Source organism: Saccoglossus kowalevskii, chromosome 7 (assembly GCF_978046115.1).
Source record: "Saccoglossus kowalevskii chromosome 7, keSacKowa6.1, whole genome shotgun sequence".
NCBI lineage: Eukaryota > Metazoa > Hemichordata > Enteropneusta > Harrimaniidae > Saccoglossus > Saccoglossus kowalevskii.
The window spans coordinates 5881809-5907858 of NC_140647.1; the positions used below are offsets into that span (position 1 = coordinate 5881809).

Sequence of the window (26050 nt, forward strand, 5' to 3'; positions counted from 1 at the left end):
AATGCACCCATGTGCCGTACAGGAATGATGATTAATGCTAAAAGCAATGACAGATATTTGATAACTAGAAGAATTTCATTGCCAGAAGAACTGAAATTGATAAAGTATTGGGCAAAGTAAAAAATGTTCTGTTTATAGATTTGAATATTTTATGTGTTAATGATTAAATAATGCTATGAAAGAATATAACCAGAAATGTATCTTGGACAATCAAGCGATGAGTACAAATTGATATTTCCTGCACATTTACATGTTTGTGTCTATAAATCAAATATGATTATGTATCTTGGACAATGAAGCGATGAATACAAATTGATATTTCCTACACATTTACATGTTTGTGTCTATAAATCAAATATTGAAGTCATTATAAGCATCATTGAAGTCGTTATAAGTCGTTATAAGCATCATCATAAAAAAAAATTGTGTATAGGGGGGGGGGGGGGGTTCCAAAATATTTGGAATTTACATATGACACAATGAATGTTATTGTTCATGTCAAACTTGTTGCCTTTATAGCTACTACTCTAACATGTTATACCAGTAAAATCAAAACAATCATAGCAACATTGTAATCTTTAGAATTTGTTCATACAATACAGAATACAAGTGCTATACATTTGGCAATAACTACCATGTGTATCAACTCTCAAATAAATAATAACGTTCGGAGATTAAATTTGCTGTTTACATTTTAATTATTCAGTCCCTTACAGTGATGCAAGTAATGAGTAGCAAACATGCAACTTCTATTACACGAGTGATGGAAATGCAATCCATTGAATGAATTAACAAGTTTTATTTCTACATATTTCACCTTTATATATAAAAAATAATTGTTATGCAGCATGCATTATCTGAAGTCTTTGAATGGTGCCACACTTTGCTCTGTCTGACATGCATACATGCTTGAAGAAAATGACAAGCTTCGTCTGTACAGTTTGGGACAACGAGTACTGTAAAATCTGTATTAGAAACCGCGGCTTCTATCAAAATGGTACAATGCAATAGAGGGGATGCGGCTTCTATTAGAGCATCTACACATATGAGAAATGATGATTTTTTGGTTCTCAATTATTCAAAAAGAATGGGTGCGACTTCTATTATGGATGCGGCTTCTAATACAGATTTTACGGTACTACTTTATATACATGGATAAAGAACAGACTTTTCTTGGAGTCGCACACAAAGTTAAAAACAAAATTGTCGTGATGTACAATATATCTGTCCTCACAATGGCAGTGTTGTTTTATAAGAAATTATGTCTGTCAGACATTCCATGCACAATGACAGTGTTGGGTATAAGTGAGAAGATTAGTACATCAGACAGCCAAGGGAGGGTTTTCTTTACATGCATATATGTTAATATTATTCAGGAATGCCTTCATTCAGTAGGTAGTAGCGGTTCTTTATATAAGCTTGGGTGATGAGAAGAAATGACGTGGTCGGGCACTGTTCTTACTTTTTGTGCTACCAAACCTAGAATATTAAAAACAATTAACACAACACTGTTAAATTCATATACATGTACCAGCTAATAAAAGTGACCAAACATTTTGACACACAAGTAACTACAGATAATCCTTTTTGAAAAAATAGCATTTATATATTATATGTGTGCATGTATAAGTGTTCGCTATCCCACCCATGCTGAGAAATTATTTAAGTGAAGGTGAAGAAAAGAAGTTGCCACGCTTCTTGTTAGATTTTTCAGTAGTACTGCAGTGCCTGTAGTCAGAGAAAGAAAAAGAATGCAGTGAACAAAGTATATACACATCACACTGAATCCGAATTCTTAGAGCAGAATGTCAGCTCATGAGTTGAATTATTGGAGACTTGAAGGTGCCAGTGTAGGACCCCCTATTTTGGCTGGGATTTCCAATTCAAGGACACCGACGTTTGCAGAATGAGTACATTTAAAATGAAACCAAGATAGAAACAAGGCATTATCAAGTTGCTATACTTTTCTTTAATTCTTATTATAATCTTAAAACTAATGAAAATAATTAGACATGGTCTAACATTTTTCTTTATCAAAATCAATTTCCCCAGGACTACCAGTCGGAACCAGCATGGTTGGAAACCAACTTATTTGCTGGCCCAATGCAAAAAGAACTTGGGAGATGTTCCTCTAATATAGAAAATATGGCACACTGTCACATATATAACATGCACATCTCCACATTCAGATTGAAAACGCATCACACGACACATATGATACAATGAAAAAATTCCATACAATTGTGCAAGTTACCAAAAGGTTTTCCCATCAGGTTTTCCCCGATCTTTCAGGTTCAAATATTCTGGTAACTATGGTTTATGGTGAAAATGTTGTGAAAAATTGTGTTTATTTGCAGAATTATTATTTAGCAACGCAAAAAATGGTTAAACAATCTGTATTTGGTGTTATCTCAGCAATTACTCTACTTTCAACACTCCACTGCTTCACTACAAAAGTGATCAATACTTAATCCCACAATAATTTCTCTTAGGTTGACGTCAGCAGACACTCTCAATTACCGCCAGAGGAGAATCAATCCTCACCTCTGGCGTGGAATGACAACAAAACGCTGGCTATAATTAGTGTAATGTCTGTTGACGTCAACTTAATTGAAATTGTCTAGAGATTACTTGCACAGACAGTGCAATGGTCTAACAAGACTTTATAATAAGATTTAAATTTTATGATGTATGCTAATGGACGTCTTTAATCACAGATTTTCCAATAATTGACGATAGAGGGCACTTTCCCACTGATTTTTCATTTAGCTAAGGATTTCTGAGTAAATGAATTGCTTTATCGCTGAATATAATTCGCTTTTTTGCAGTTTATGTTTTCTTAAGTTTACTAAAGGCTGTCTCACTTTTTTTTATTTTTTTGCGCACATACATATGTGCAGTGACTGGTTGGAAAGAACTGGTACAGTAGCTCACAGCTGAAGATAAAATATGTGTTCCTTTCAATAAAGCACCTTATAGGCAATGTTGTCGCAGCAGATCGCGAGTTGATGTTGATCAGTGAACAATATTAGTTATCAGACATTCGCATGCTGGTTGGCTAATTGTAAACATATTACATCACAGTGCGAAAACAAACTTCTCATAACCACTGTACTTGTTACTATGGTAATATACTCCACAAACACCAATTCTGGCAAACATTGACAAAAGTTAAGCACAATTTACATTTGACAAATAATAATAATAGTTCTTCACGTCAGAAAAGGCTATGAATTTAGTGATATAAATAAAAACAAAAATTGGTAATCACTTATAAGAAGTGCAAACAAAACAAAAAAAACTATACCAGTGTTCTCCACAAAGCGTTTTAGCATAGCGGGGCTGCTACTCTATTATTTATGCCGCTACTCTGAGGGATTGCCCGCTACTCTAAGAGATTGCCCATTACACTGTAGCATTTCCTGTTACTCTTTGTTTTAGCTTGTAAATATGCGAACACATGCGAATCTGTTAGTCAGCATCCGGTACTGTGAAGCAAATCAGGTGTGAATGGAAACATGTCAGTGATTACGCAATGACAATGGACTAATACAGCTTCGTACTTCGACAAACACTTTCGGCCTATTTAATGGGGGTAATCGCGAGCATTTTCTCAGTAGCATATTCGGCTTGAAGCAGCAACGCTGCCAAGCCGCAGAAATATTACGTTGTGGTTCCGCGTAGAACGCCCTGCTGGGCCTCTGGTTCCAAGCGATAAACCCACCAAGCAACACGGTCATCAGTACCCATGTAGGTTATGGTACTAAACGTGTCCAAAATGACGAAAGGTGCAAAGAAAAGAAAGTCTTGATTTGAAGCACAAAAGACAACAAAATATACGTGGCTAAGAGAAACATCCAATGGCAAAGGTAAACAAGCAGCCTGTCGGCTGAGATAGCTCCGCTGTTAGCAATGCACATGGCAATTAAAGAACAGAAGATATCATTAGAAAATGAACAAATCTGAGAGAGGTCCACATGTAGTACCTATATGTATAATATATCAAAGCAATTGGACTTGCGGTTTTCAACAAGAAGTCGAAAATATCACTTTTTACCAAAAATTACAAAAATATTCACCAAAATTAGAGAATTAAAGATATCATCATGAAATGAACAAATCTGAGAGAGGTCCACATGTAGTACCTATATATGTAATATCAAAGCAATTGGACTTGCGGTTTTCAACAAGAAGTCGAAAATATCACTTTTTACCAAAAATTACAAAAATATTCACCGAAATTAGAGAATTAAAGATATCATTACAAAATGAACAAATCTGAGAGAGGTCCACATGTAGTACCTATATATGTAATATCAAAGCAATTGGACTTGCGGTTTTCAACAAGAAGTCGAAAATATCACTTTTTACCAAAAATTACAAAAATATTCACCAAAATTAGAGAATTAAAGATATCATTACAAAATGAACAAATCTGAGAGAGGTCCACATGTAGTACCTATATATGTAATATCAAAGCAATTGGACTTGCGGTTTTCAACAAGAGGTCGAAAATATCACTTTTTACCAAAAATTACAAAAATATTCACCAAAATTAGAGAATTGAAGATATCATTACAAAATGAACAAATCTGAGAGAGGTCGACATGTAGTACCTATATATGTAAATATAAAAGCAATTAGACTTGCGGTTTTCAACAAGAAGTCGAAAATATCACTTTTTACCAAAAATGACAAAAATATTCACCAAAATTAGAGAATTAAAGATATCATTACAAAATGAACAAATCTGAGAGAGGTCCACATGTAGTACCTATATATGTAATATCAAAGCAATTACACTTGCGGTTTTCAACAAGAAGTCGAAAATATCACTTTTTACTAAAAATGACAAAAATATTCACCAAAATTAGAGAATTGAAGATATCATCACGAAATGAACAAATCTGAGAGAGGTCTACCCAAGGTACATATACACCAAGTATCAAAGCATTCAGGCTTGTAGTTTTCAAGAAGAAGTCGAAAAAGTAAAACATTGACACGGACGACGACGACGGACAATCACTCATATGATAAGCTCTGCTCGACAAAGTCGACAGCGGAGCTAAAAAAGTATTTATTTGTAGCGTTTTACTTGGAAGCGTAATTTGACCTAGTTTAGTAAACTTTTGTATGGCTTCATTTTTTGCCAATCGTCGAAACATTTTTTAAAAAAGTTCAAAAATTGTTGTCTACGATTTATCAAAATTCTAGTATTCTGTTTTGAAATAGTCGGGTAAATTTTATCGTGGCAATTTTTTTGATTTTAATAAAGTTTAGTGTCTTTTTAAAATTGCGACAATTTGTTTATTTTGGTGTTGATCGTGACGATATTTTTTAAATACAAGTATTGATTCGTCTATTTCTTATCTTTTAGGAACGCTGTGTCACATATGTGGAAAATTCAACTTAAAATCACCCGGAAATAGTTCTTTGGTATGGAATTCTATGCCATGTATAAATATTACGAAATATGCTATCGATAAACATACACACTCAGAGATGGCCTTGTCATTAGAAGTGGAAAGCAAACAAAATCACAGCGTTCTCAAAAACTGCAGACCACTGGGCTTCCATGAAAATCAGAAAAATCAACATTACATAGAAAGCACACAGGAGCTGATTTATTTAATCTTGTACATAAATTTGTTAAAAAATAAAGACACAATTTCATCCATGCAGGCCTGTCCTTATTGTTTTCTTTATCTCCAGACATATGCTAATGATTATGTAAATTATATGCAAATTAGCCACCACTCTGAGACATTTTTGTGGGGAGAACACTGTATACTATTACATGTACTTATTACTCCAAACTATAGAGGGCACTGTTTCAAACAGTTCTTTGTTGGATGTTAGATTAAAATTTAACAATAATCTGAATTATTTTTGCACAAGATAGATGTAATATTCTATTGGCTACAGATCTTCATCAAAACTTTAAAAAGAATATGAAAAAAATTAGTTGATATTGGTGAGTGAAAACATTTTGAAAAATCTAGGTTTATATCTCAGAAATAATCTCCATATGTATAAATCATAACTCCATGAATCTATACAAAACAATACAGAATCTTATTGCATTCATTACAACCTACATTGTATACTGTAAAATGCCTAATACGAGCAACAACTACATAAATTAAGAAGGAAATTTCTGCTACCGATTATCTCTGAAAACTAAATGCAGAATGTTTAAATGTCAGGTATTACGCCCATATGAAAAAAATAATACTAATTTATACAACAAAGTGCTATCACTATCAGAAAAAATAAATAAACGAACAAACCAACAAAAATAAGACTACTTTTTAATGTTTTTGATAGTAGACAAGAACATCACATTTGTATAAAACATTATTTAAGAATAAAACTTAGTTAAAATAGTTCTCTTTGAGGCCAGCAGCAAAGCTCAGTCACACAAGGCCATTACGATTTAGGCGTGTGTGACAAAACAGGATTTCAATGAAGGATTTACTATGCTGATATCTGACATGAAAAAAATAGTTTTTTGTGTTTTTGTGCGCTTTATGACATGTGACATGTGATTAAATTAGCCATTTTACAGTACTTCAAATATATTTGATTACGGTTGCCCTCTTTATTATTGAATATAGATTATAATTTAATAATCTCCCAGTGTACAAAAATTTAAACAACATACCTTGGTGTCATCGGAGTCTTTGAAAAGACTGATATTTTCTTGCTGACTGAACCTGCTGTTGATGCAACAGAACTGGCAGACGCTGTGCGATATGGGGTCATCCCATTACCTGGGGTAGTCAGTGGACCCAACATACTGCTTGGTGCTGAAAAAAAAAAGTACAAACAACGATTGAGCAATGTTTGTCGGCTCCATGCATGACATTACATTCAGTACTATTATTCTATACATTTACTATCCAGTGACAAAATGGTCCCAAAATTAATAGATATAGCACACATGGGAAAAAGCAATGTCAGGCACAGCAACAACTTTGTTTTGATTATATTAATGTTTACCATTTATAACTATTAAAATATTTGCTATTGATGGACTATCGGGTAGTCAAACAGTTGCCTGTCCGTCCATATAGATCAGTGAGATTAAATCATTGCTACAATTATGATCCAGATTTTGGTAAAAAAAAAAATGTTTTATAACAGAGGTTGACATTGGCTCTGAAAAATTTCAGTAATATGTAGGTGAATGCAAACCTGGGCTAGTAGATTTTGAAAAAAAAATTGTTTTGACTTACTTGGTTTGGATTCTGGAGTACAGTGTGTATTATGATTGTAGATTATACCATTCTCTGTGTCGACATCAATAAATGCATTCCAAAAGTCCTGTGGCATTGCTAATAAATGTTCCATAACCTAAACACAAAAAATACATATTTCAGTATTCATTGGATGAGAGTTACAGTTGGAAATAAATATCTGAAGAACTCTGGCAAAACTTGAAAGTATTCCCTCAATTCACACTGAAAAAAAGTGTTTGTTTTTTTATATAAATATTGTTTTTCGATTACTATTATAAGTATAAGTTTTGACACATTGTAACACTGTTGAATTGTATCTTTTCTTACATTCAGAATGATCTTACACTGCAGTTATTTCACTTACAGAAATTAAAACAATATTTAAAACCACTGAAGGGTTGTCATACAGTTTCTGAAGCAAAATATGTTGACATCTTTTTTCAACATACAAAAGTCACACAAGTGACCCAAAGCACTTTTTTCATGCCAGTTGCTATTTGTTTTAGACACTTTTCATTATATACAACAAGTACAGTGAATAGAACAAAAAGCATGTTCCTGCGCATATATGCAATGCATTATGGGAGTAAATTTCCAATCGTCACCCTGAAAACTTGATGAATTATATATCAATTAATTGAAATGTTTTAACAATACTATGATTAATATCAATAATACGACTCCATCCCATGTCACTGAACACAATTTTGAAATGTGTAATCAGTTTTTCCTATAGAAACCAGTGTAAAATGTATGACAGTCTTCTTCAAGTTCAACCATCTGGGAAGGATACAACCTTCAGTTACCAAAAGGGCGCACTTGGGTTATTACAGGGAGATGCTTGTAATAGTTCTTACAGTTTCTTAACCATGAATATAACTCCACTGCATAGGCAAGAAACATAAAGTTAATGAACTCAATTTAGTACTTACCTTTGCTTGTTTCTTGGCGTCTTCCAACATTTGCATCGGTGTAGGCTCAGGATTATCATGTCCTATAAGGGTGGGCCCAAACACCTTGGCCAAGTTAGTGGCAGGCATTTTGCATACTTTGCTCTCTGAAACTCTTTGCAGATGAAGTATAATATAAGCCAGTGTGTCTCTGTTTGATTGCGGCAGCTCACTCACAGCTTGATAGATGGCTGTTTGAGCATCACTATCATCACAGTATTCTATAAATTAGAATTGACATAGATACATTCAGAATCACTTGCATGAATATTCCATGAAGGTCTATTATCATTGCTGGATGAATGTAAACTAATGGAGTACAGGAGTCTAAAGGTCCTCAAGTCAAAATTATAGAGACGTGCATCTTCATAATTTTTTTATAAGGACATGTGCTGCTCTACCAGGAATAATCTGAGGGCAGACATACAAGATGTGCCCTCAATACATATCCAAACTAACGTACTAGTGCAATATATGTAAAGTAGTCTTGATACTTACGCCCAGCTTTCACAAAATCAGCGTGTAATTTGTAAGTTACTATAGGCTCTGAAAGACTGCGCAGGAAATCTTTTAGAACGCCACAAACAACATGGATGTCATTTACACGATACTGTGGACAAAAACAAAAAAAGTTTGTGAGATTACAAAAACTTCAGTATTTACGACATTCAGTAACACAAACCCAGACCCAGGTGGCAAACTATATGAACTAAGGTTCTATTAAGTATTTACTATAATTAGATCTTCAATAGAAGCACATGTAAACTAACAGTTGCATGTATCATATACTGGATCATTAAAATACAACTTATTTTAAGCATAGACACACCTATCACGGTTTGCATGCCAGATAAATAGTAACATAATGGTTGCAGCCAGTGTACAGTACTGCTACAGAACCAACTCATTTTTAAACTCACCAGATTTGGATTTCCCTTTCCTTTAAGCATCTTTTCTTTCAGTTCTTTAACTTGACCTCCAGCCCCTGAAACTCTGTAAATGCCTTGCTCAGACAGACCTCTCGATTCCACTTCGGTACAGCAGTGAATCTATTTGGTTAAAAAATAATTAAACAAGTTGTATTATCTGTTAAATTATTTGAAAGAATTTACCATGTGTGATATAATGAGCTATGAACTAAAATCACAGTATTCACTAGTTACATGTATGTGTCAGAACAAGATAAATTTGTTATCTCAACAAACTAAAATCTTGCCATACAATGCAACTTCAGAACACATTCAACAATTAACCAAGAGAAGTATGAAATATTCAGTTTTGACATTTTGCTTGAACATGGTGACAGAAGGTAGAAGGAAAGGAACAGAAAAACATCGGAAAAAGGTATTTATTGCTAACGAATCACCACACTAAAATCTGATAAAAACATCGCTCGCTTATGCTGTTAGATACATGTGTTAACTATGAAGGGTGCATTCTAATCATCAGTCGAAACACTGATGCATACGATTCTGTGGACTTGACGCTGATAACTCCACAAACAAACCGCCATTTTCTGGTATTTGCAAAACACATCTGAATCCAATATGTAGTAAATACTAACAACATACTAGTATGTCACATACTCCATGGTACATCAAAGGCAAAAAAAAAAATACCATACTTTACATTGATTGGTGATGTGCTTGTAATAAGGCAAATACAGTACATCAGAAAGTACAATTTAAAATTAGAGTAGTGAAACAATGACTGGCACTATAAATCTGGAGATGAGTATGTTTACATATATGAACAGTTACATTTAATATTCACTTAGTTACTGCGCAAAAACAAATGATTTTTATTCAAAGAGTTTTTATGGGGAGGGTTATAAATAAAATATAAAAGGATCTTGTACAGCAGCAGGGATATGTAAAGTACAACTACACACACATGTTATTGTATCTGGAGACCCAAATAAAGGAATTACTAGAAAGCTTTATTAGAATGAACCAGTCGTCTTACCACTAAAGCAGGTACCATAGGACTTGTATTCGGTGTATATTGCTCTAATGACATGGGACCATGTTTCTTTGGACCTGTACCAGGTGTTTTCATCGTTGGTACACATGGCAATGGAACAAGTTCTTTACAATCAGGATGACAAACAGCTCGGCAATCAGTGCATTTTAAAGCAATTTTTCCAAATCCTATTCTTTTTTGGCACTGAGAAGAGAACAGAATATGAGAAATGAAAACCACATACATGACCTCCACATGCTTCTTTGCTGATTAGTTTTGTGCACGTGATTTTAAAACACAGATAACACATGTTATAAATGCATGCTGTCTGTGTTTTGGAATGAGGCACATGAAACCATCCAGCAATTAATGAGGCAATTAACGGCACAATAGAAATATTCAAAGATGCTGAGCCCATATTGAAGAAATTACTCAATTAAAATGGTTTCCTTTCAGTAAATTATTTACTCTCTCTATACATGACAGCATGTTGATTGCATATGTATTAATTTTACAAAATCAGCCATCTAGTCAATTTAGGTGAGGGTTTTCCGAACCCGCCTATTCACATAGTTCATACCCACCATAGACTCCGGTCAGTCAAAATGACTATTGTGAACTGTAGGCATTAATCAGTGATTCTGCCGGTGACGGAGAGATAGAATCTATGTCAGGGGAAGCCCATGACCTCAAGATTCTTTTACCCCTTACGTCACGAACCCACGTGACCAAGGCCACATGGCAACGCCATAGGTAGCCGTCCATCACTCTGGTTCCTTTCTCTCCGCCTCGAGGACTTTGACCAACGCGACGGAAAGAGTGGGGAGGTTGGGGGGACCCGGAGTCTATGGTGGGTATGAACTATGTGAATAGGCGGGTTCGGAGAACCCTCGCCTAAATTCACTACGTTCAATTACCCACCATAGACTCCGGTCAGTCAAAATGACTATTTTGAACTGTAAGCAGAGTCAGACACCGATAGGTGGCGGGTTTTCCGAGCAAACAGAAAAAAAAGGAATGATGAAAGTCTCTTCCCAGTCCGGGATGAAAACAAACTCAAAAAAAAAAAAAAAAAAAACTAAGTTAAGACCCAAGAAGGGTGGTGTCTTACCGTGCCTGTGCTGTCCCTGAAGCAAGAAACCAATGCTGCTGTGGTGACAGGGTTCGGTGCGCCCGAGAAAGCTAGACCCAAGCCGAATTCGGGGGTGATAAGCTTGAAGTAGGACCGAAACAGTTCGCATGAGGGCGTAGGTCGAAAGAAGCGAAACCTGGGAGCTTCCAGGGAGTGCTAGTGATACAGACAATCTGCCCGCAAGAATGCCGAGACTGACTTATCGCCTATTTGCAGGGGCCCCAGCAGTCGTACGGGCTGGGTCAGCAAATAAAGCCTGACTCGTTATGACGGGGCCTAACCTGAAGAGACCCTGCTCAATAGATTGGGTGTCTCCTAGGTAGTAGTTGATGAAGACGTTCTGCGTTCTCCAGAAGCCTGCCCTCAAAATGTGTTCGAGGGGGGCGCCTGACGCTAGCGCTAGAGAGTTAGCAATCGCACGGACCTCATGTGCTCGTACTTGGTGTCTCTGCAAGGTCTGTGTTGAGAAGGATAGTGTGTTATAGACCTCCAGTACAGTCGCAGTAATCCACCTGGAGATGAAAGTCGGGGAAGCCGGCTTATCTTGTTTGACAGGGCCGTAACACAAAAACATGTGTTTGGTTCCCTGTCTGGAAAACCTGGTACGGTTCTCGTAGCAACTCAGCGCTCGGACCGGGCAGAGAAGCAATTCCTCCTGATCCTCCGGACCGACAATATTTGACAGCCGGGGGATGACGATCAGTTGAGGATCGTGCCCTGGGATTTGGTTCTTGGCGAGAAACACGATACGTGTCTTTAGTACAACTTGATCGACCATAAAGACGGCACAACCGTCCACAAAGGACAGGGCGCCTAGTTCTGACCGGCGCCTACCTGAAGCGAGGGCCAGTAGGAAGACTGTTTTCCACGTCAAAAACTTGAGTGGTGCTGAAAAGAGGGGCTCAAAGGGAGGTCTGCTTAGGGCTGGTAAAACAACCGACAGGTCCCAATCGGGCGGTTCCCTTGAACAGGCCCTGGGCCTCTGATTATGGAAAGCAGTAAACAGTCTCCTAATAATGGGACAATCGGCTAAACTTGACCCCAAAGAGTTTTCTATGGCAGGGGACAAAGCTGACCTGTAGCCAACGATCGCTGCGTAGGACAGACCCACTTCGTCAAACAAGTGGACAAAGAAGTCTGCTACCTGGCCGATAGAGGGATGGCATGGATCAATCTCCCTTCCACTACACCAACCGGTGTATGCCCGCCACTTCGAGTCGTAGGCAGCGTTGGTGGAATCCCTGTTCGCCCTGGCCAGGACGTTGGCAGCCCGCTTAGATAGACCTTTCGTCTGCGCGAGTCTACTGAGAGCCTCCATGCGTGTAAGTGGTACACTGCTGGGCTTGTTGGTAGTGTGCCGTCCGGAAGGGACAGCAAGTCTGGAATGTCCGGTAGTACTACCGGTGTTTCGACTATCATTTCCAGCAGGAGCAGAAAACAGGCCTTGGTCTGCCAATTGGGCGCCACCAGAGTTAATATGCAGGTGGGCTCTTGTCGAAGTTTCTCCAGTACCCGGTGAATTAGCGGGAAGGGAGGAAAGGCGTACACATCCATGTGGGGACCAGGGGATGGTGTCGGCAGGAGTGTTACGCTTGGCGTTCCGGGGTGCGGCAAACAGGTCTATCTTTGGGCCGTCCCACAGCCGAAACAGTCTGGAGGCTACCCACTGGGGGATCTGCCACTCCGTGTTCTGGAGACGGAGGCGCCTCGAAAGGGCGTCTGACAGATCGTTTCTCACCCTTGGAAGGTGGTGTGCGGTTAGCTCCACATTGTATTCCAGGCACCAGAGGAGAATTTGCTCTGCTAGGACCGACAACAATGGGGAACACGTCCCCCCCTCCTTGTTGATGTAGGAGACCACCGCTGTGTTGTCTGTGCGGAGCAGGACTCTGTGGTCTTGAACTTCGGGTCGAAACTGAGAAAGTGCTAGGTGCACTGCTTTCAGCTCGAGCCAGTTGATATGGTGGTCCCGAACCCATTGCGGGGACCATATTCCTTGGGCTTGTTTGTCCAATAGATGCGCTCCCCAACCTTGGAGGGAGTCGTCTGTTACCAGAGTCATGGTTGTGACGAGTGGGTCCAAGGGGGCCCCCTGTCTGAGGTTGGTCAGTGACGACCCCCAGGACAGGGTTTCCTTTACTTGGTCCGGGATCAATACCCGTCTGTTTAGTTCCCGTAGGTGAGCTCGGTATTCCAATAAGAAGCGTTGGACCGGGCGGCTGCGTAGTGCGGCCTGGGGAACTACCCTTCGAACGGAGGTCATCATTCCGATGAGCTGCATTAGTTCTCGGAGAGACACTGAAGGTACGCTGACTAGGCGTTCTGCTAGGTTGCTTAGCGCTAGGCAACGCGCTTGAGATGGGCAAACCAGGCCTACTTCGGTGTCGAACTCCATTCCCAGAAACACCAACTGTTGCGTCAGGTCGGGATGGAACTTTTGTGATTTACTAAAAAGCCCAATTGGTGAAGTAAATCCTGTGTAAGCCTTACATGTCTGGCTAATAACCCCTTGTCTGGGTTGTGTATCAACCAGTCGTCTAGGTACGGATTGATGTGTACCGACATTTGGTGGAGCAGAAGCACTACCTGATTCATCACTCTGGTGAATACGTAGGGCGCCGTGGATAACCTGAAGGGGAGCACCCGAAATTCGAATACTTGGCCCAGATGAGCGAATCGAAGGAGAGGGCAACTCGCTGGGTGCATCAGTATGTGCAGGTAAGCGTCGCATAAGTCTAAAGAGGCTAGCCAGGGGTTACTAAGCTGCAGCCTGATCTCTCGAACGCAGCCCCCCCCCAACCCCCCTCACAGAGGTAAGCGTCAAACATGCTTACCCCGCTGCCGGGGATGATGACCACCCGAGGAGGAGCCACCACCTGGTCCTCTCTTTCCTGGGGGTGCGCCGCTACCCTTCCCTCCCGCGGATGGGTACGAGCGCTTGCCTCCTGGCTGACTCTGTTTAGCGGAGCTAATCCTAGGGCGTTGTGCTTTCTGTGCTTGGGGCGCCCTCCGTTTACCCTTGGCAGCGGCCAACTGGCTAGCGGATTTGACTTGGACCATTTGGTTTGTTACACCCCGGAAGCTCTGCGACTGAACCCGCTATCTCCCCATCAAGGAGGGTGGAGGATCTCCAGTCTGCGTAACTGAGGCGGTGGCATACCTCCTGACTCAGTTCACCGGCGAAAACACACGCGTCTAAAACCGCGTCTCGCTGCACAGTAGTAGCCCCGGCCAAGAGAGTCATATGACACTGGAGGATATCGCACATAGCCGTACGGTGGCCTACCATTAACTGTGTCGCCTGCTCTAGGAGGCGAGTGCGTTCTGCATCCGAGGTCTCAGAGTACTGGGCGTGCACAAGAATGCGCTCCAGTGTGGCGCCCACAAATTCAAGGAAATTGATGGGTCGCAACTCCGCTCTCAGGGCATGCTGGATAGTCTCAGAATGGGTCGATGAGAATGTCCATGGAACGCGGCCATCCACCTTCACCCGGCTGGCAAAACAGAAGTTAGTGGTACGGGGGTCCGGGGAAGGAGCCTTGGGGTCCGGTCAAGGACTTCTAGTTTCGTCCCACGAATTGGGGTCCGAATCCGAGATTGCCCCAATGGGGTAGCGTTTAGTCCAGCGAAAGGAGTTATGCAAAAGATTACCCCAGCCTGGGGCTTTCGGCGTTACTTCCTCCGCGGCTGACCAACAACCGCCCCTCAACACCATCTGCGCGCCGTCCCCCACGCTCAGCGCTCGGCTGGACCAGAGGAGACGTGTGGATGGGGTCGATCTGGATCCCGGCGCCTGTGATCCCATCAGCGTAAAAGCGACCGTAAGCGGTGGCTTTAGGATTGAGGGTGGGGGAATATACATAGCGTCACCTGGACTGATAATATTCCGCATCACCCCAACGGCGTGGCTCACCGAGTCATTACACAATGTGGACTCTGAGGGACCGCCCGAGGTACCCACTGTATCCGACGCGAGTGAACTGCCACCCCTCAGCCTAAATATGTGGGCGAGAGCGTGTACAAAGTATGTCCTGACCCGAACGCCCTGTCCCGAAAACGGAGTCCTGGCTACCAGCGTCCCCGTTGGTGTTGTGTGTCTGAGGTTCCCGAGGAGACCTGCTGCCACTAGCCTGAGCCTCAGCCCCCCTCCCCCCCGAATCAGCAGAGGGGGGGGGGTCCCACGGCTGGGAACGGGGGATTCCCTGGAAGAGACGTGTTTAGAATGCGAACGATGCTTTCTGTGTTTCTTCCTACTTGCCGGCTGAGAGGCCGCAGTGGAGACAGCTCGCTCCGCCTGCAGGTGATCTACTCTGCCTGCCAAGGACGCAATTTGCCCTGACAGTCCTTCGACCAATGCCCTCATTTCAGCAGCAAAACCGGCGCCGTGTGAGGATGGGTTCACAATGGGACCCAGCGCGGGCCCCATAGGAGGAAAGACCTCCAGGGTAAAGTTGGGAAACCCACTGCCTGAAAAAACAGACTGTGTAAATGCCCTCCGATCAGCGGGGGGAAGACCGAAAAAAATCGGAACCCCCACTATTGGGCCCTTTGCTTGGTATCCCGGTATGAGAACCGGTAACCGAGCATGAGGACTTATCATTCATGCCAACGCACAACTCACTGATACCTATGAGGAGACAATACCGGCGGTGAGCCTCTGGCGTCGCCAGTGCATCTGTCCATTTCTAAATACATTAAAAATAAAAGACGACATGCATGAGGGAAAAGAATTACAGTTGTAAAAGGTGCCGCCATAAAATCAACATGTGACTACGTAGTGGCGCCGGGTTTAATTTCTTTGTTGTGGAAAAGCATAACACACAAAGGGGAAAACGACACGAGGGTAAAAAAACAAGAAAAACTTATCCTACCAGCTAGAATGTTGGATGCCGCGGCTGCGGCGACGACCCACGCTAGAAACCCGGACAGGAAAAAGCAACAAAGCCAGGCAGAGCCGCTCAGAAACATTCCCCGACGAGGCGGAGAGAATTGAAGAGTGATGGACGGCTACCTATGGCGTTGCCATGTGGCCTCGGTCACGTGGGTTCGTGATGTAAGGGGTAAAAGAATCTTGAGGTCATGGGGCTTCCCCTGACCTAGATTCTATCTCTCCGTCACCGGCAGAATCGCTGATTAATGCCTACAGTTCAAAATAGTCATTTTGACTGACCGGAGTCTATGGTGGGTAATTGAACGTAGTGAATTGACTTGTATAAAGAAAATTTAGAAAATTTAATTTTTCAATAATAGCATCACAAACTTACCGGATTGCATGACTCTGGTTTTATGATAGTCTTTGAGCAAAATGAGTGTGCACGTCTTCCTCTACCGATCGGGGTACCTGGAGTGTTCCGCAGGTCTGTTGTAGACACTGGCCTGCATTCTGACCAAGCATAATCATCACTGTCTATCGAGTCTAGATCAGAATAAAATGAGTCTTACACACAAGACATTGGGTGTGTGATTGTTAGAATGAAAGAGTATACAAGCAAATGAGTTTTTTTATGATAGATGACAGTGACAATGATGAAAAAGTTAGAGTGAACAGATATTTTAAAGTATGGGATTGCAGAAATGGAAGAAAATTTGCCCACATGAAGTTAATGGTACAGAAAACATTCATATAGCCTACACTTCAGGATTGAACTGATTTGTTTTTATAACCAGAATGCCATAGCTTAGGTAACTGGTATTTGTTAAGGAGTACAGCTTACGGTAGAAGATTATTCATAAATCAAATGGACAAGGTTTGTTGATATACCGGGGGTAGTTTCTTTTTCGTTCTCAATCCTGCAGTTCAGTTACTAGAATTTATACCCCTATAATTCGACCACCCAAAAAAATAAGTTCAGTTTTTCTTCTTATAAATCGGCCACTCCCAAAAATAATTATTTTTTCATGGTCTAATTGATCGAAGGATTACGATATTATGTTCAATTATGGAGCTATAATTCCCTGTTATCATGAAACAGCATTCTTTTGTGCATAAAAGAACCTTTTTTATATTGAGAATACAGAATCCTAAGTACAACTCTATATCACAGACCTTTCACCAAAAAAAACTATGATAAAACTGTACTAATACCACAGGGAGTTGGACAAACTTGTGTATTTTAATAAATTATTAAATAATAAAATGTTATATAACTTTTCTTTTAACCCTCTTCCTGGTATCGATTTTAAGTAATCACTGATCTTTGTTTATACCACTCTTTCCTTCATCACAACTTTGTTACGCGCTAATGTTGTATGCAAATTTTAACGCGTGATGTAGACACACCCTATTATAGTAAAATATCCCAAGGGTTGAAACGCGCCAGGACTGTGGCATAAAATCACGCATTCGAACCTTTCAAAGTTCGTTTTCTTTACAAATATGGCATCTGTAATGACATGGATGGCATTAGAAAGTGACATAATTGCATTTGCACTTGAATATTTGTCAAATTAAAACTCATTGTGATCGAGCGACATGGCAGGAGCACAACCGTAAAGCCGGAAACCGGATGTTGCGATCTTTGACCTCTATCGCAAAGCATGACTCCTATATTGTTGTGTCACATGATCAGAAAGTAAACAATTTCCCCATGAATTGTGCTGCAGCTATTTTGATTATTTTCATTAGAAAGATCTCGAAGAGCAACGCGAACGACATTTGAAGTAGAAACCATTTTACAGAAGAGTCACTGGTTCATTGAAGTTGCGTCGCGTCGGAGATTACACTCGCCGGATTTAAATTTTGCGAGCAGCATTTCTTGTTTATTAATGCATCTCATGAATAAATTAAATGCCCACCGGCTTTACGGTTGTGCTTATGCCACAGTCCTGGCGCGTTTCAACCCTTGGGATATTTTACTATAATAGGGTGTGTCTACATCGCGCATTAACATGTGCATATAACATTAGCGTGTAACAAAGTTGTGATAAAGGAAAGAGTGGTATAAAACAAGGGGAGTAAAAGACCGGGGGGGGGGGGGAAGTTATATAACATTTTATTATATAATAATTTATTAAAATACCCAAGTTTGTCCAACTCCCTGTGCTAATACTGACAAAATGACCACAATTCATTAAAATATACCACTCATTTTTTAGAAAATTAGGCTGGTGACCATAGATTTTTTTTTACAAGTCTATATCTTTGTATCAAGTAGATGTACAATTTATATATTGATAAATTCTGGATACTTCATTCATGGGTAAGCTTTTACCATTATTTATTTTACCAAACAGTCACGTACCAGCCCAATGGCTACTGAGAGAAAAACTGATATTAAATTTACTGGGCAAGGAAAGCTTTTTTAGCCACAATTTACTTAATTACATGACCACAAATAAACAACTGACTGGTTTTGAACTTCCAGCAATCTAACCGTGAATCATACAGTGAATGTTTGAGAATTGTTCAGTCCAATGAAAGTAAAGTGGTGGTTGTAATTTCCAGTGTTGAATGAAATAATATTGTTATTGTGGGTTATTTGCACAAGCCGAGGGGGTCACAAGCACCTATAAAATGCTAACAAACAAATAAGTTAGAGGTATTGTAAACCTTAATTCAACTTACCACGTGACAATAATCTTTGTCTTGGTGGGCTACGCACAGTCTCAATATGTGTAGTAGCAGTAATAGGGCCAGAATGTGGTACACTGACTGTAGTTCGGGTCACTATTGATGTATCCTATTATATGTGAAAAAAACCAAAGCAATTACCATGCTATTCTAGTATGAGATAAAGCATCTTTTTTCCCCTACAATAGGTAGCATCCAGCAGAGAGTATATTAGGTTTCACTCTGAGTTTGTATTGCAAATATCTTACCAAGCTAACACAGTACAATCAATTCTGGTACATTCAGGTACAACAGCAGAGAAACAGGCACATATAAAATACAGTGGTGGGACTGCTTTCCTAAAAATAGTTTGCAATCTGTGAAACAACAAGTATACTTACAGCTTCTGTGGTTGTAACCTTGGACGTTCTTTTGACCTTTTTGTTTTTCAGTTGTTGATCATCATATTCTATGGGAGGGGCACTAGGACGCTGTTCAATATAAATAAGTAAAGAAATAAATAAATATAATAGCGATAAACCATAGTCACAGAATCAAGAAGTAAATGTAACAACAGTGAATATATGAGCCAAACTGAAAACAAACTGGTAACATTTATTACAATGAAAACAAAAATGGGAAAGTACATGTAGTAAATGTATTTTGTCATATTTTTTGTACATTAAATTTGATGTTTTGTAGCCCTGCATGCAGCTAGATATGGCCTGATTATCTATCAACTCCAGTTATGATTTCTTTGCAGTCATTCTAAATTTTGCAATCACATTGAAAAACAAAACTAAAAATACATTTCTAGTCCCAACTTTGCCAGTCATAGATACTTCTGTAAAATGTCAAAGTGATGCATGTACCTTGTATGAATGAGACTTTCCACACATGTTTGACTGTCAATACATGTTGAACACAGTACGCTAACAATTAAAAACCACATCATGAATTTTGTTTTTCCCTGTCATATTTTTGTTTTAATGAAATGTGTGTATGCAAAGTTTTATATTGTTTGACAGACTTTGTAAATTGCTTAAGAGTCTCTATATGCCTTTGTTCATTATTTGCTTGAACAATAATGTTTAAAATGTGTGTCGCAGCCAGGAGTAAGAATTATAAAAAGAACATTATAGCATAGACACACATGTCATTCCATGACAATTAAACCATGTTAGTTGTAGTTCTACTTTGCCAATGTGAAGTTCTACAATATCAGGGATCTCGCCACGATGGTCGGCGGTGGTCAGCCCCACCGGCACTCAAAATTAGCGACCACCACAGAAATTCTTTCGACCAGGACTATTGTCCGATTGTTATTATAATTATGTACCGACCGACACGCATCCTGCCAGTCGTGGATTATAATTTGTAAACAATAGACCTAGTCGCACGATACGTAGCGGCTAGTCAATTTTGTGAAATTAGCACCACTTTGTAAGTAAATACTTTCTGCAATAGACACATTCTTTAGATTGAAAGCTAAAATTCTTTCAAAATCAATTTCACCCCGATATAACATGGTCAAAGCGCCTGTGGGTCAAAGCGGAGTTCACGATCTGACAGTTTACGCTACTCAAGAAAAAATTCAACGTGTTTATTATGTGATTTGGTAAAATACATTTGAACTGTTATCATCGCGATTCATGTAAATACTCTTCTTTCAAGACCTATTTTACCTTTTAAAAAATGCTAATCACCTCTTTTGATGACCATCGTGCAGTTTTCAACTGAAATCAATGTCAACACATCGTGCTACGACATTGCTTTACTTCCGCAATGTAATTTTTCTGATCGCTACCATTCGAAAAACTTCGGATTCTATCAGCATTACCATGCGGCATTCTGATTGGTTAATGGAATTATTGACCCATCGGGTCAAAGGACACATGCCGATCAACCAATACGTCACAAACATCATGGCGGGCTGTATTTTTTACCGAAGCGATCAAATGATCAAAAATATCCATTCCCGATAAAACTAAGTCAAATTTTACTTTTATTTCTTATCAAAAGAAAAACGAAGTAACATTTTTTGCTTGGCATCATGACTGAGTAAGAGAAATTATTGGTATAATCGGTGTAAAACATCGCGAAGTAAGTTGTCACGTCGTAACTTTGAAAGTTCGAAAGTTTTATTTGTTCGTTAATTACTGTAAATATATACGTTTTAGAAATTGATTGTACAAATAATAAATTACAACAATACTCCAAATAATTACGTGGTCGATTTTTTGAAAGAGAATGTATTTGGGGTAAATAAGATCGTGAAAATATTCCTGGCTGAAACGTTTCAAATGCGTTTTATTCAACTTTTTACAATAGACTATAATATTGCAACAATAATTTATTTGTTTCTGTTTTTTAGTCTGCAGCATTGGCATTGTGAAACATGTCTTAATTCCAAAAATATTTGCGACTGCGACCGAACTCATTAATATTCATTGTTAATTAATATTCATATAGCTCATTAATATTCATGACTGACCGGCACTCGCGTTGGGCTGGCGAGATCCCTGTAATATATACATGTACCATACTATACTAATTAGGCAGTCATGAGTGTCACCTGACAATAGAGTCAGCAAAGTTTTAAGTGAAAACATACCTTCTTAGTTTTTGGTGGGGATGATCTATGCCATGGTCTGCCATCTCTAAGAAATGAAACGTCTGTATCATCAAGGTCTTCCTCTGTGTGATCATAACTGACATCAGAAGCTGACAGCAAATCTGCTGATTCATCAACTGTAGAAAGCCTTAAAAAAAAGAAAGAAATTTAATTTGGATAGGTCATCATGTTGCATTCACTCACATAAGAGAGAGGTGTACGGAATCTATGGCTAAACCTAGGTCATATTGTACTGTGACTGCCAAGAAAGAATGTAACGGCAATATTGCAGAATGAGACGCTGTTTTGCTCACAAAATAGCTACCTCAATATCTCAATTATTGTATACATAATTTTCAGGTGAAATAAATCAATCAATCATATTACACAAAGTGTTGCCACATTGTAAGCAATTATAGCTATATCATTAGAAAAACAGTATCCCATACTGCAAAATTGCAGTTACATTCTTTCTTGCGACCACAGTAAAAATCCAAAAATGCAAAACTTGGTTTGTTTGTTTCAATTGAAGATGTGCTTCTAATGAAACAAATGTACCGGTAGTGTATAGCTTCAGAGATAAGCTCAAGACGGAGCAAATACGTTATGACAGGGTTTTTAAATTGATAGCGTAACCACAGCCAACAATTGTATTCATAGATCAAAGAATTCATAGATGTTTATTCACAATGAATACATGCATTTTTTCATTGAAACCCCTGACATGTTGCAATGAGGTCGGTTCTTCGTAAATAGATTTCATGATCTATGACAATGACATGTTATAGCGCCGAAGGTGGAGCTGCAGCCTTCAACATTATAATGGTCTGGGGAAAACCCTGGACTTATAATCATAGTCATCAAAGTCTCACCTTTTTGGCGTATGTGTATTAAGATTGGTTGCACTAAGAAATGCCAGACTCTGCCTCTCTTCATCGTTAAGAAGACTCATTCTGTTACCATCACCAAGTAATTCTCTGACTAAAGCTAACTGACGATCCTGTTAAAACAGTAGAAATGAATTTTAGAACACTATGTACAAAACTGAGCAACATTTACTTCTGTGGAATTGACCATTTAAAATTGAAAGAATAAGTCATTTAGTGACAGACTAACAATATGGAAATGTAAGTGGAGACAACCAAGTGAATACTGATATTATTCCCGTAATATAGAGTTTCTCACCAAAGCATCTTTGTTCACTTCACTCTTTTGTCTTTTTTTCATTTCAACATCTAATTGATTCCTACAGAGATAAAATAATATTTAAAAACTTGAATTAGTGTGATAACGCATTCACAGAACCCAGAACTGCCAGTTGTGTGAATAAGTAAGTGCATGCATGTATTAGTGTACCGTAACAGAAGAACTATTCAATATTTAATTTTACCAAATTTGATTTTCACTAGGTTTTAAATTTACCAGTTTGTGGATAAACAAATGTGATACATGTAGCAGTGTCAAATATCACGTGGGAATTGACAAACACACAAGTATTGGGGGGGGGGGGGGGTTTCCACACTTGATAAGGCCAGACCTTCATTCATTGTTTCGCGTACCCGCCGAATGAACAGGAACCGAAAATAAAATGAAATAAAAATATTTTTATTTTTTTCTCGCCCTCCTCAAAAAAATCGCCTTATAAAAACTCAAGAAACAAGGAATAAAAAGGTCAATTTTGATGAAGCAAGTGTAACCTTGCTATAATCCCCTATATAAGCTCTGCATTTTGACACAAATTCAAAATCCAATCATTCGATTTTTGCAGCAGCCTGCATGTTTGACTCTTGACTCTCGCACACTCTTGCAATGACCAGAAAATCATCTACTGAGTGAAAGTAAAATCCAGAGTATGATTGAACTTTCTTACCAGTATCTGCAATAAACATATTTTACCTTGCATGTTTCAAAGTGACTTCATATGTATCTCGTTCAGCCTGTAATTTGCTTATTTTTTGTTGCAGCTCCACAACTTTCATTTCCGCTGCCAGCCATCTCTGTCTACAATCGTCTTCAAACTTCACAAATTTCAAAAATTCTGTAATTTCAAATTAGATAAATGTAATTATACTATTGTAAAGAATTAGTACAGTATAGCTGTGCTTGATTAAAATACCGTACTTATCCGGGTAAGAGCCCATGCCTGAACAAACGCCCACCCACCACTTTTGACACATTAAAGAAGGTCATATCCGGGCACACGCCCAGGGGGTCTTTTTCTACACAAAACAAAAAAAACTTTTCTATTCGTTGAAGTCTGTCGTGATACTTATAAAAATTGTTAATTGCGTAAAACAAGGGGTAAACGCAAAATAGCTGTGACAGCTTTCTGCCTTCAGGGCAGCGCGTTCACCGCTGATTTTTTTCAGAATCATAACAGTCAGCAAGCCTATAAAAATAAATATTAAAGCAGGAACGGTAATTCTGTTTTTGAAATATGCCGTTTGGTTTGTGCTTCCTTGGAAACGATTCAAGCAAATCGTATAAGGAGAGCCGCTAAGCAAGTGTCGCACTCGTTCGGCTTTAGCATCGTCAACAATGAAACCAATGTTGCAATATTGTAGCAACCCGTACCTGGGAGAATGGTTGAAATCACGTTATTTTGGCTTTATAAATATTTTGTAGCAGCTTGCGAATCCATAACTGGGGCCAGCAATTTTGCAATGTCACGCCGAAGACTGCCAACTTTTTTACCATCTTTTATCACCGCTATTGCATTTCTGTCATGAAAACTATTCTTCTGTCGTTGGATAAAAAAAAAACTGTCTATTTCAAGTCTACCGCGATGTTCATATAATGAGACATTCCAACCGCCGGAACTTGCTGAATGATAACTTTCACCGTGATTAATAAGCGTCGAGTCTGATAAGAAAGCAATGTCACGATTTGACCTTTATGATGAAATACTAGTAGTGATGTCATTCTTAGCCAATCAGTAAAGCAGATGCATAAAGGTCAAAGATGAGTGCTAGACTGTAAATAAAAGCATCGTGTGCCATCAGAGCGACCCCATTTTTCTTGTCTCTTTATTATGATTAGACATGAAAGAAAAGTGCCAAGCTGACAGACTGCGAAATCCGTGGATTAAAAGTGCCAAGTCCAAATTGTGTGGGACGATATCGACGAACTTCATGAATAAGTTGTAGGGATTTTGACGGCTACAGTGATGGCGACTTGGACATTTGAGAGTTTGACGAAGATGGCAATAAACGCACGAATAAAGATCTGAGAAGTTTTTTTCAAACAGCTATGAATTTATACTGTGTAAATTAGCAAATTATTATTGATCTTGTATGACGGTTGATTCGTAATTTGTCGAGACCGGAAATTATTTTACGCAGTTTAACCCCTGACATTTTAATTCATTTTGAGTTCACGCATATTGGGCACATTTGTCGGCGGGAAAATCCTAATTCAAATGATTTCTCACTGTCGATTTTTATTATTTCTGGTTTATCTGTCACATTATAAGCAATACATTATTTTTGTTCGACTTCTAGTGTTGCATATTGTTCATTTATCTCCGTTGCATGTTTTCATTTGCCGTTCTATTCCCTGCCGCAGTTCGATCTGTGTTTTGTCAACTTTCGCGTTTTTTTGCTGGGGATCTCCTAGCAAACACCCACCCCTTCTTTTTGGCAATTTTCCATGTTCAGGACCCTGGGCTTATACCCGGATAAATACGGTAAATTCACTGACACTAAATTTGATCAGATTAGATGCACAGTATTATGAATAAAATGAAAGTATGTTTAAATTGAATTAGACTGTTCACTCACCTGTTTCACAGCCTTTGACGGGTATTGATGTAAATCGTATAATATTATCTAAGGCAGACGTTAGTCTACCATACGAGTTGCTCATGATTGGAACAGTCTACAAATAAAACACATTATATTGTCTTTTCTTATAGTATGGTACAGGAAAAGCATTAGTTAGTTTCATAATTTTAAATTGCAGAGTGACAATCTCCATTTTTAGTAAAGTGTCTTCCTAAAACTACTCGCTGAGTTTGTATTGTCATGAGATTGCGATATGTTTAATTTCAAGTGAAGAGTTTATCTCGATTAAATTGACGGGATAAAATGGAAGTCAAGCAGGGTTCAATCAGCGCCAGCCATATTCTCCGCCAAACTTTAAATAAACTACCAAGTTCCATAAATAATAACGGTGTAATCGACTTCGACTACACGTATAATTATCGTAAACTACTAGTATGTGTTCATGAGATAGCAAATGCTCAAATCGATCTCTGGGATAACAGACACGAAATGTGAGAGAAAAAATGAGATGCATGTGTTGTGATCGCCAAAATGTCAGAGTTGATTCTTCGGCGACGAGATTAAGATAAACTAGTATTACTTATCTTATACACGAAATTAACACTTTGAGAAACCAATCAACGTGGCTGTGAGTGTATCAAGTTGTCTTACCTGTGTAAAAGTCTGTGTAAAATAAAATTAAAAGCCAGAAAACATTGGCAAAACAGAACCACAGAATCACAAAAGGGGCTGTCGTTCGAATTCCGCGCAGTTTCAAAAAATATGATTCTGGCCAATCATATCATCCGATTTACCCCCACGTGGTACAGAGAAGGGTCAA

At 39.0% G+C, this 26050-nt stretch overlaps 1 protein-coding gene across 1 annotated transcript; it reads right to left on the reverse strand.

Moving 5' to 3' along the window:
* Positions 1 to 674: 674 nt before the first annotated feature.
* Positions 675 to 26050, reverse strand: LOC102808315 (rac GTPase-activating protein 1-like). Its single transcript, XM_085500996.1, has 16 exons — positions 25882 to 26050; positions 25228 to 25324; positions 23345 to 23486; positions 22634 to 22694; positions 22321 to 22448; positions 21449 to 21596; positions 19236 to 19325; positions 18850 to 18964; positions 16550 to 16701; positions 10157 to 10357; positions 9112 to 9240; positions 8690 to 8801; positions 8174 to 8412; positions 7239 to 7356; positions 6665 to 6809; positions 675 to 1479 (listed from the first exon to the last, which is right to left on the reverse strand). The coding sequence occupies exons 2-16, from the start codon at positions 25310 to 25312 to the stop codon at positions 1410 to 1412; spliced, it is 1935 nt and encodes a 644-aa protein (XP_085357122.1). The 5' UTR covers positions 25313 to 25324; positions 25882 to 26050; the 3' UTR covers positions 675 to 1409.